The sequence below is a fragment of the Pleurodeles waltl genome, chromosome 2_2 (assembly GCF_031143425.1).
Source record: "Pleurodeles waltl isolate 20211129_DDA chromosome 2_2, aPleWal1.hap1.20221129, whole genome shotgun sequence".
NCBI classification, from domain to species: domain Eukaryota; kingdom Metazoa; phylum Chordata; class Amphibia; order Caudata; family Salamandridae; genus Pleurodeles; species Pleurodeles waltl.
In genome coordinates this window covers 313,971,249-313,983,714 of record NC_090439.1, presented here as the reverse complement: position 1 = coordinate 313,983,714, position 12,466 = coordinate 313,971,249, and the positions used below count along the sequence as shown (strand labels likewise).

Genomic DNA, 12,466 nt, shown 5'->3' with positions numbered 1-12,466 from the left:
TTAATTTTTTTTTTTTTTACTTCAATTCAGATCCAGTTAAGGACACTGATGTTAATGAGGAAGGTGACAGATAGCTTTCTTCTCATTCTACTGATGATGCTTTGTATTTAAATTTACAAAATGCCATTGTGCTAGATTCTCTGCCTGGGCAACAGCCAGAGTTAAGTGCTTTCTTTGTCATGGTGTTTTGGAGAACATCTGAAACACTGGAGTTGCTGTTTTACACTATTGAGACAAAGAAAAAAGCTTTGAGTGAGATTCATCAACTAGGACTTGCTTCATCAGAGCCATTATTGCCATTCAGTAAAGCCCTTGCCGTTGCCCTTTTGGATACATGGTCCAAGCCGTGCACATGCCTACCTGGTAGCTAGCCTGACCTGGATTTCCTGACTAAGCATTCAAAGCTTGTTGAAACTTAATCTGTTCGGGCTTCAATGAATGTCAGGTTGAATTATTTTCCAACCTATCCTGTGGAGAGGGAATCAAAAAAATGATTCATTCTGAAAGATTGTTTTCTTCAGCTAGTCTAGGCCTTAAATCTGTCAATGCAGTTTGCCTTTTGGGTAGGCACACCCATGTGTTGTGGGACATCATCAGTTACTTTTTGCTACTGTCCTGTAAGACCTCTGGGCCCCTTTAGCTTAAATGACACACTATGAAGCGAAGTATGTCTTCCGAGCTGGCCTAGACTCTGCAGACAGCATCGGCAGCCTGTTGGCACCAGTATCTTACTTGGAAGGCATGCTTGGATGAGATCAATATGGTTTTAGGGAGACAGGCAGATGTCCCTCATAGAAATGCCCTTTGATGGCTCTAGGTTCTTAGGAGAAAAAAACTTAATCAGCACTAGAACAATTCAAGGACTGTCATACCACATCACAATCTCTGAGCTATTGAAACCTGCAGAACAATTTTTACCAATACAGAAAAACCAGAGGTTTTTTTTTCGGGGAGCTTGCTTCCAAACAACGCCAGACCTACCACCCTTTACTGTTAACAAATAAAACAAAAAAAAAGCACATAGTCATTTCGTGTCTGTGAATTTGGCACAAGCAGAAACCGTTTCTGCCAGCAGGGATGACATTCTTCAAATTCTTTCTCCCCTACTGCTGCGTACTAAGCTGCTTTAGTTTTCCCGCTCTGGTCCGTGCTGGCCAGAGGTGGAATACAGCATTTCTTCTCCGGCTAGTGATCCATCAGATCAGACAGGTGGGTCTTACCGATTGCTCTAAGGGACTATGCCTGGCCCTTTAATTCCTCCCCACCTGATTTCATCCCCGCTTGGAGTGCCTTTTTGGAGGTGCACGCTAAAATTCTGATGCTGGGGTTTTTCTCTTCTTTTGTCAGCCTTCTTTTGACCATTGCATGACTAAGACTGTGGAAGGATGTTGCTGCCTCGATCTAAAGAGGGGATAGAGACCTCAGACCTGTTTTGTACCTGCACCTACTAAACACCTCTCTGGGGAAGAAAAAGTTCAGAATGCTCACTCTGGCTCAGACATGTCAACTTTGGATGCAGTAGACTAGATGGCGTTCTAAGACTTGCAGGACCCATATTTCAATGTATCCATCCTTGCTTTACCTGCATTTTAAGGTAGGCCAGGTAAAGCAAGGACAGGTATAATGAAATATGAATTATAAGGGTGTCTAGAACCCCTTATAGTTTGCTGTGATCCCCTTCAGCGTTACCTTGGCCCTGCAGATGTTTATAAAAGATATGGCAGTTTTGGGAGTATGCACATTCCTGTACTTCAATGATTGGTGCTAAAGGCAAGTTAGATCCTGCCAGTTGTAGAACACCTCAGAATGACGGCTGAACTCCTGACATCGTTGAGATTCACCATTGAGCCAAAATCCCACCTGTACTCAATGCAGAGGATTCCATTCATAAGAGCTATTCTGAAAATCGTAGGTTCAAGACCTTTCCTTCGCCTTAGAAAGTCCAAGGCATTGGTGTGTGATCCTAGTGTTTTAGATTGAGTCCTGGGTTTAATTGACAATGGCTCTGTGGCTTCCCATTCATCCTGAACTATATGGGGGGAGGCACGTGGGCCTTAGAACTCAGGAGCCCCATCATCATGGCTGTCTCTTTAGCTCCATTCCAGTCTCAAGGGCGATCGTGCAGGATTTGCAGGTTTGGCTGACATTCACTAACCTGGTCTGCTCCAGATTACTTTCCCTTTTCCACCCACAGTTCACAGTGGTGACAAACAATTTACTTCTGGTTTGAAGGGAATCTGGGAGGTGGAGATCAGAGGCCTCTGGTCTTCAGTGGAAAGTCAGCTCCATATCAGCCTTCTGGAGCTTTGGGTGATCTAACTGGCCTCAAAAGCCTTTCTTCCATCCATCAAAGGGGTGACTGGTATAGGTCCTCACTGGCAACACAACTGCCAATATACATCAGCAAGGATCGGTGCAAAGTGGGGACCCTTGTTGTTGTGCCAGAAAATACTGTGCCTCTGGAGATGGCTGTACCATTGGAAAATCTACTTGTTAGCCACTCACTTTTCAGGGTCTCTGAATATCATATCAGAGGAACAGAGCAGGGGTTGTCTCCCAGACCACAAACAGCATCGTCGTCATGGGATGGCACAGGACATATTCGATCAATAAGGCATGCACTGGTTCGATCTCTGTAGCCGAGAACTTGCCATGTCAGCAATTTTGAGCATCAGTGTTTTCTCTATAGCACTCCTTGTGAGGTGCATTCCGACTGGAATGGAAGGAACGGACTCCTCTGTGCCTTCTTTTACTCCTACTTTTCTTGGCTCATATTCTGAGGAAGATCAAGACACACCAGGCCCAAGTCATTCTAATCACCCCAAACCTGGCCAGTAGAAAGCGGTACCTAGGGGGGATTTCACCTAGGGACACTATCTTGTGTAGTAAATTGGATTGTATGGAATTTAGTGTTATTGTGTGATTACAGTTGTTTTCCTTTCCTGAAAAGTCAAGCACTGACCTAGTCATTGAAGTTATTTTGTGTCTTGTTTGAGTCAGTGGTGAGCTCATGCAACACCATGTACCATGCTAAGGAGCTTGTTCTTGCTCTTCCCCACTTTCCCGCGAGTCCAGTGTTTGAATATGACCGGTCATTTGGATGTGAAGAAATTGAGCTTTAGTGCCCGTCTTCGTTGGCCTTTTATTACGTTGAATGTGTCTGGTGATCGCAGGGGTTTCCTATTTTTTTTCTTTCAGCTTTTCTTGTTAGCTATTTACCAGTGTTTAGCTCTTTGGAGTACCAGGATGCAATAGGTTTGACTTTGATGTTGTTGTTTTATGAGGCCATTTTATCAACGCCTTTAAAATAAGCTTGTTTTGGAAATTAGTAATTTCATTATCCTGTCATAATTACGCAGTGACTGCTGCAATTGAAATGCGCTTTTTGATGTCAAAATTATCAGTCTTGTCAAAAATAAATAGGTTGTCAACTTTAAATCGTGTGCTCATATAAATTCAAGGGTCTTCATTATGAGGGTTAATAATTTAGAAGGTCAATGATGTCAGATGTTTTTCAGGATTGCTGTCAATTGGGAAACAGTACAGTGATACCTAACCGCCTTTGGGTATTTGCACTTTATAAAACCCTCTAACATAGTATTGGAGATGTATGTTCATAGTTACTATAGGATATTGAAGGAATCTATGAATGAGTGGGTTGTGTGCTGTCCATCTGCAAATGATATGAAGGAAGTGTTTTGCCATGTGAAAGATTCAGCCTTGCTGAAAGTGTGTCCTAAGACCTATATAAATGAGCACATTGAATTTTGACAGTGTTCCATTTGACTTGGATGTGCTGCGACTTGTGCACTCCTTTTCTTAGGCAGCCAGTTTGGAAGGAAATAAACCACGAGGATCACCGTAACGAAACCTGATTCGCATTAGACTATGTTCTGATGTTAGTTCTTCTCACCCTTGCAGAACACCCCCCCCCTTGGTACATCTTAATTTTCATCTGTGGTTTGGTGTAAACACTAGTGCAACAGGTAGGTGGTTGAGTGTGATGTAGAGCGAGAAAAGGTCCCTGGAGGGCAAGGTTATATGAGAAACCGAGGCACATGGAAATTTGTAAAGTTGCAACATGTTTAAAACTAGTTCATGGTCTCAGCAGCTGTTGAAAGTAGAGGCTGGCTGTTGTATTTCACGATTGTCTATCAACTTGAACCTTGTCTTTTTTTTTCTTGCTGCTTCAGAAAATAAGCTGATGTCTTTAGTGGCAACCTTATTGTAGTATTAGATATTAAATATTCAACCATTAATCTACCGAGAACATTCATGTTCACCTTTGTAAGCATTCTCCTGAAATTCTTTTTTTTGTACACTTACTCACAGGTCTATAAGTCCTGCTACCTTCCCTGATGTCCAGAGTGCATTCCAAACTGCTCTCTTTCATCCAACTCCAATTCATCCGAAGGTTGCGCCAGGTCCCGAGGTTCGTATTTATGATCCTAACACTGGAAAGCTGATCCGGAAGAATTCTCAGAGTTCGGTGCAGCCCCCCCACATTCAGGCTCCAGCTCCTACCCTCACAGCACCAGTCCATGGGGAGCACTCATCGTTCAGGTACTGGAAACACTAGTTCTGGAGCTTGTTCATCATTCATCTTCTGGATATCTTGTATCTGTTAAACTGCACTCTTATTTCAATGACTGGTGAGAGAGGTTCACAAGCTGAGCATTTAGGCGGTATGTGCTGGTATTAGGAGGGTACGTAAAAACTCAGTGTATTTTATACTGGCTCTATAATTGAGTGACAAAAGTTGCCCCTTATTCTGTTGTCATGTTGCCAGCCAATCTGTACTCCATTTTTCCTTATTTACTATGTCCATGATCCAACCAGTAACCACATTCCTTATATTCCTCCACTGCTCAAACTCGTTTGATTTCTTAGATCAACAGATTGGTCTTGACATGGTCCCTAATATTACTCGCTTGGTCGATCAGCCACTCATTGTGGCATTTGCCAACATTTTACAGTAAATTAGAATCTGGGGGCCACAGTTGACATAATCTGGGATATAGGCATACAGTAATTTATTGAAGATGAGACATGGTATGGTAAGGCTAAAGTTGAATACCTGTAGCATCAGCACACTCGACTGATATAACATTGCCTGATGCCTAGCTACTTGCAAATGATGTCATTCAGTTGCTGCATATATTAGTTGGGTCCCTAAGTGAGCGTTGGCTTCCATCTATACCCTCACTCTGGCACACATTTCCTTTCCATTTATAGAATACACAATGAGTCTATACAGTCAATTTGTTTGTAAAGAAATGTTAATTTTAGAATTTTCTGATTTCCCCATAACTTATCCTTGTTTAAGTAGTGTTTTTTTTGTATGGAAATAAAAATATAAATGTTCAAATCTTCTTTAAAAAAAAAAAATATATATATATTATCTTGTACTTGAGGCATACTTGGCTGTTGCTGTCTTGATTTTTGTTTACTAGCTGTAGTTCTGTGAGTCTTTCCCTTCTAGTAAATATGGGTACTCCGTTAGACAAGCGCTCTGATGCACAGTGTTTGAAAATACTCCTGTTTTGTTTGGCGTTTTTGGCATAATTGTATCCTCTGTTCACTGAGAAAGTTACTCTAATAAATACTTGATTACGTTTGGAATCAACACAGCTTTGGCTTGTAGTGTTTTGTACTCTCCACACTCGTGGACTTCAGTTTGCCTTCGCCTTCTCCACTTCTGGAGCTTTACTTATTTCTGGTTGTGATTCACTTATGTTGCTACTCTTAATGTAAACATTTAGTTCTACAGCAATCTTCACTGTTTTGTGCTTTCTCAATTAACTTGTAACCTAACAAATCTTAACTTTATGGAAATCCCATCAAAATGTGGATTTTTTCAGCATGTTCTACTCACAACAAGTAAGGAACAATCAGGTTCTCAAAACATTATTGTGATTTTTGTGGTATTAAATTGGAAAATGCAAATTTAGGGTAGTTTCAAACTTAATAAACATCACAAGATATATGTTAAATGCAATATAGTGGTTTATTCAGAATAGCATCTTTTTCACTGTACATTAACAAGCATTTGCAATGTAATGGGTCTTGCATTTGCTTGAATTCGAGCTGTTAGGGTTGTAAATTCCTAACTGGAATCATCTTTCCACATAAATTGAAAATGAAAAGTAAAACAGTTGACAGCAAGTCAATACAAAGCGCCACAGCCACCGTTAGCATGAGAGTTATTGGACCCTGCGTGAATGTCTAGAAAGGATCACTGATGGGATGAAAGGCAAACTGAAACTGGAGGAGGGGCCAACACACGCTGTAACAGAAGGAAGCATGACGTAGTATGTTGGCCAACAAAAGTGTTCACTTAGTGAAATCGCCTGGGAGGAAACTCAGCACACAAAGGAGGGCCTTTTCACAAAATGCACCAATAAAAATGAAGCATTTAAGACGAGCACAACAAAGAATGAGTAGCAAGAGTGGGTGTGGTTAAATGTCCATAGAGATTACAACAGGACAGAGCGCTTCCCGCTCAACCCTAAAAATGTGGGACTTGACCTTTCCCACTGATCCCTTGATAGTTTAGCATACAAAGCGCCTTTGACATACGCATCGATTTTGGTAAGAGATGGAATACTCACGTGTACCTCGTCCTCTGTCGGGTACAGTCATCATAAGGTCCAGGAAAAGCAACACCTTGTGGGTCAGCAATCTTTTTCCTATGTGAGAGGGGACTAACGGAAACATCAACCTTTTTGACGATATGCCATGAAAAAACAGACTGCAGATTGTGTTTGATTTTCTGGCCAGACTGTTGGAAGCAATGGAATCTGCCACAGATTGACAAATTCCTTAGATTTTGTCCTTGAACATGTCTCCGCTCCTGTGATTGTTTTGCACTGTAGTCAAAGAAAAAGAAGTATGTATTAACATGCATGTGGAGACCGAAAATCCCTATGCAAATATGTGCATTTTTGACACATCTAAACTGGGAAGCAGCCTCAACCATGACTCCCGAACAACGAAGTCGTGGACAATGAAAACAGTACAGCGCTTTCGTTAACCATGACTTCCTTGTTGGGTGCCTTAACCACGCATGTGCTGAATCATGCACATGCGTGGTTAAGGCACAGAAGAAGGGAGTCGGCTGAGGAGGATGATGTGATCAGGTAAGTGGGGCTGGGACTAGGACTGGGGCTGTTGCGGGGTCGGGGTATTTTTAGTTTTGGGGTGGGGGGTTGGGGTATTTTTTGTTTTGGGGTTGGGTATTTTTAGTTTTTGGGAGTGGGGAGTCTGGGTAGTTTAAAGGCGGGGAGGAGGGTCAGTATTTTTAGTTGTGGGGGTTGGGAGTCGTGGTATTTAGTTTTAGGGGCCGGGTGGGATTCGGGGTGGTTTAGGGGCGGGGAGGGAGGGTCGGGGCATTTTTACGTTTGGGGGTGGGGTGGGAGGTTGTGGCATTTTTTAGGTTTAGGGGCGGGGTGGGGGTTTTATCAAAGTTCGCCACCTGGTGCAGAATGGTCACCACAGACCTCATGGGTAGAGTCATGGCTTCCACGGTGACGCTGTCACGATGCACAGTTAGTTACAGTGCCCTGGGTTCTTGATGAGCAGACTTTACTGATTGACATGTACTTTGATCCTGCCTGTTTGGTGACAAGACCGATGCAGCGTTCTAGCAATTTTGTGAGAGCAGGAATACTGCCAGCCTTTCCCCTTTTGACTGCTGCAGAAGCAGTCATTCCGCACCTGATGCAAACATGGCAGGGGCAACTGTAGGCATCCACAGTATCCGCCATACCTAGTCCAACTGCCTGCAGTGTCCTTTTTGAGGATTGGGCCGCAGAGCCCAAAACGGATGCAAGAGCCCGTCCCAGCTTGCACAGTCTTTCGCCCCTCGGGCTGTCACATCTTCCAAGCCCATTTAGCATGTCCTCTTCCCACCACAGCCATCCTAATGGCGGAAGAATCTGGCAGAACCTGCCACAATGGTCTTTGATTACATCCACGTAGGTGCCTCTGATTCCGAAGAAGGGGTATGCCATGTCTTTGTGAAAACACCTCAGCCCCTCCCACCATCCTAGGAACAGCTGATGGAGGCCCATCTCACATTACTTTGTCCAGAAATTTAGGCTCTTTAGGCTAATCAAGGGGTTGCCTTACTAGAAGTAGCGATTTTCTGGTGCAGAAGAAGGGCAGAAGCCTCAGCCCGATACTAGATCAGCACCTTCCTGAAGAAAGAAAAATTAAAGATGTTCACATTGGCTCAGGTTCTGTCTGCTATAGATCATGGAGACTAGGTGGTAGTAATGGACCTGCAAGATGCGTATTTTCATGTCCCCATTCTGTTGCCATAAGTGGTACCTATGTTCACAGTGGGCTACGAGCATTTCCAGTTCTCTGTGCTACCCCTTGACCTCACCAGTGCCCCTCGGGTGTTCAGGAAAATAATGGCGGTGGTTACAGCCATCTGCGGAGGTTAGGGAATCCAATTTTCTACCTCCATGACTGGGTATTGAAGTGAGGTGCGCCCCAGGCAGTCATCAGGCACCTCCAGACTATGGCGAATCTTATGCACATGTTGGGGTCCACTGTCGACATGTCAGCATCACACCTGACTCCTTCTCACTCATTTTCATTGGAGCCATTCTGGACACAGAGCAGTTCTGCACCTATCCTTCAGAGAGGTGAGTCAAGGATATTCAGGCCATGATTCCAATGTTTCAGTGTTTATCCTGGATTTTGGGTAGACATACTCTGAGGCTGCTCGGTCTCAGGGCCTCCTGCTGGTACAACACGCCTGATGGCATATGCAGGCTCTGCAGTTGTACCTGAAGTCCATGTGGGTGAAGCACCATTGGAACCTCTCCGTCCCAGTCGATATCGGAGGGAACTGCAAAAGGTCTCCAGTGGTGGCTGACGGACTGCGTTTAGTTCTGTGGCAGGCCATGCTCACTTCCTCACTCAGACCTGACAGAGCTGACAGATGTCACCCCTAGGCTGTGAAGGCCATCTGGAAGAGGTGGTGATGGGAGAACTCTGGCCTGCGGCGAAATCTCAGCTCCACATCATCTTGTTGGAGTTGAGCTATTCGCTTGACATTGAGCATTCCATCCATCCATCAAAGGAAAGTTGGTTCAGGTGTTAATTCAACACCACTACCATGTGGTACCTCAGCAAACAGGGCAGGGTGGGGTCTTGGACCCTGTGCTAGGAGACTCTGCCCCTTTAGACATGGCTGGAACGTCAGTACATTTTCCTGGTCTTACAACACCTCGTTTGATCGCTGATCACCAGGGCTGACAAACTCATCCAGCGGTGCCTCTCAGATCAGGAATGGCATCTATATCTGGAAGTGGAGCAAGGTCTTATTCGAGACTGGAGATATCCTTGGCTCAATTTATCCACCACCACCGAAAATAATTAGTATCAGCTCTGTGTGATGGGGTTTCCAAAGCAGCTCTGGCTTGGATACTCATTTAGCCTCAAAAAGGACTCCGTGCTGTCCCCTGATACCACTCTTCCCCAGAGTTCTCTCAAGAAGAACAATACTGTCCAAGTCCAGGTCACCCTAGTGGATCCAGATTGAGTATGGAGAGTATGGTATCCCGAGCTGCTAAGCATCTGTCCTGCGGTTAGACAGCCCGTTCAGGAGCACCTCAGTCACAAAAAAACAGGCACCCGTACCTGCTCATGTTCCACCTTCATGTGTGAAGGTTGAACTGTGACATTTGAGGGTTTTCGATCTTTCTCCCGAAATTTGTCATGTCATCTTGGCAGCCAAACGTCCTTACACAAAAATGGTTTATGCCTGCTGTTTGGTAGTATTGTGCCTTGGTGTTTCCCACGCCATGTTGACCCTCTTTATGTACCACTTGTGGAGGATTTGTTTGTTCTTTCTTTAGGCCGGCAAGGCCTTACTCTAGGCACAGTTAAATGGCCTTTGTTAGTCATTTCAGCTTTCTTGCAGCTGCGCGATCAACCCTCCCTGTTTAAATCACTTGTTAAGACTGTTTTTCAAAGGTTTACATTTGTTCCTGCCTGCTCTTTTTGTGATACCCAATGGGACCCTAATCTGCTCCTTTCTTTTCTTGCGTTTTCTGATTGACCCCCTGCATAGTTGCTCTGTGTGGCTCTTGTATCCAAAAACTGTGTTCCTGGTGTCCATTACATCATCCAGGAAGGTCAGTGAGCTTCAGGCTCTTTCTATTTACCCTCCAAACACCTACTTATTCCCTGACAAACTGGTCCTTCTAATGGGTGCCTCTTCTCCCCCCCCTCCCCCTCAAAAAGGTGGTCACCCCTCTTCACAGTGACCAGAGCTTCATTCTGCAAATGTTCTACAATCCACAGCTTCTGCCCAAACAGAAAGAGTGACTCAATCGTCTGGACCCAAACAAGCTCCGTCCACCTCCTGGTCACTGATGTGAACAACTTAGAATGACAATCAGCTCTTCATTGGGTTCACCAGAGAGGAAAAAGGGCAAGGCTGTGCAGAACCAAGCCATCTGCAGATGGATAGTACTCTGCAAAAAAATCTGCTTACTAAAGGTAAGTATATGGTTATTTGAACTAGCTCTTGCCATTATTAATCTAAGCCTGAAAGTTTGCTCTGGTGAGGAAGAGTTAAAAACCCTAGGCATATAACAGGCTTTTAGTGCAGTTTGATGGCTATTTTGATTACCTGCACTCCATTGCAGGAGCTCTGTGTTTCACCTTGCAGCTTTTAGTTGGTTTGCTAATGTGGATAGCATGAATTGTCTGTCAAACTTGGGAAGGATTTCGGTGAGGTTACTTATAACAACACTTCAGTGGACAAGTAGATTTTTCTGAGCATCAAGGCAAAGATTTTTGTGTGTTATGTATGGTATGGTGGCTGTGCCCACGGGTTTTTGATTTGGTAGTTGGAACGGGACAGGGGCAAATTTCAATTTTTAATGGATGTGGATTGATTTACCAGTGATTAAGCCCAGATGATCTGAATTGTCAATGATTATTTGAGCTGGTGCATTGAGGTGTCATCTACTAAGATATTCATTAACCTCAGGATGAACAACTGCATTAAGAGCAAGAGTATATTGAGTGAGCTTTGCATAGCATTGCAGTGAGATTTGGACATGGGTTTGGTGGTTGAAAATGACTGGTAATAAGGAGGGGAGTGTACTAGTGATTACGATTATCTTGAAGTCCTGGAAAGAGCACTTGTGCCATTCACCTCTTAAACAAAACTGTGCATGTTTGGCATTACCATTGTCAAAACGTTCAAAAGCTGTCCCAAAATGTTTCATGTTGGGTCTTTTGTAGCATTCCATATCAGGTAAGTGCTGGATAATTTTGGTATCCTCAGTACAGGTGTATGTTTTTTGAGCTAGCAGTAGGACTCAGTAATACAGCAGGCTTCCCAAGGCCATGTAGCCAGAGCAGACAGTCACTCTTCGCAGTGTTGCGGCAAAGCCTGATCTCAGTGAAACGTTGGGCAACAGTCATAAGAATATATGAAAGCCTTCACTCCAAATAATCTTCCTTGCTCAAGAACCCCTCATACTCCTGACTGGACTGGCGATTGACTGGAGTATACCAAAAGGATCAATTCATCAAGCTTGCTTGTTTTTGGATGAGCCATTCGCGAAAGTCTTGGATTACTTTGCCTGTCTGTTCTGCTAGAAGGCCACTTCTGCTAAATTAAAAATTTCCTTTTTCAGTTGTCTTTGTACATGCCACTGACTTGGAGAACCTTTGTCACTACTTTTACAGATGATGCTACTCAGACATATTTTTGAATTTGAGCTGTTGGGTAAAAACTTTGCAATGCATTCCATGCCCAAGAACATCTAGTAATTTCTGAGACTGTCTGTTGGTTGCTTCATTGGGGATGCTCCAAACTTTGGTTTTGTCAAATTGTAGAGAAAATATTCCGTTTGCTTTGATAAAATGGAGTCTTGGAGTCGGACTTAAAAAATAATATTCACATTGGCATGTCCATCTAGGCAGAGATACATTTGTGCCCAGTGAGTACTTTGTTATGTTTCTAAATGAGTGACACACCCATGTGTGTTGAATTATTGTGCTAACCTGTTATGCTACAAGAGGTTTGGCAGTATAGATCTGGTGGATATCCCGAACCACTCCGTCCAAGTTTGAGTGTCTCTGAAGTTTTAGGTATGCAGGTGTTTCAGTGGGCCGTGTAACATAGAACATATCCAAAAAAAATAGGCAGTGAAGCTGTGATTTTACTGCAAAGCATATAAAAAAGAAACAGACATGGATCGTTAATAGAATAGCTCCTATCGATCTGTTTTTTTGGTGGTCTCTTGAGATTGCATGAAAAAGAATTCCAAGCAAGGCAGACTAATGAACCTGGTTAAGAGTTAACTATCTTTGTGTCTTTTGTAAGCTCGAAACACATGGAGCAAACTGAGTTTTTATTTTCTTTTTATGGGTATTTTCAGTGTTGACAAGTACAATATAACAGTTGTTTGAAAGTTATTATTTTCACTAA

The 12,466-nt window shown here is 43.5% G+C and overlaps 1 protein-coding gene across 1 annotated transcript in view; it reads left to right on the top strand.

The window, feature by feature from the left end:
* The window catches only part of CTDP1 (CTD phosphatase subunit 1), a 795,245-nt gene that overhangs the window by 218,486 nt on the left and 564,293 nt on the right, over positions 1-12,466 (top strand). The window contains exon 10 of the mRNA XM_069219781.1: positions 4,333-4,563. Within this exon, the coding sequence (XP_069075882.1) occupies positions 4,333-4,563 (231 nt within the window). The remainder of the gene's footprint in view (positions 1-4,332; positions 4,564-12,466) is intronic.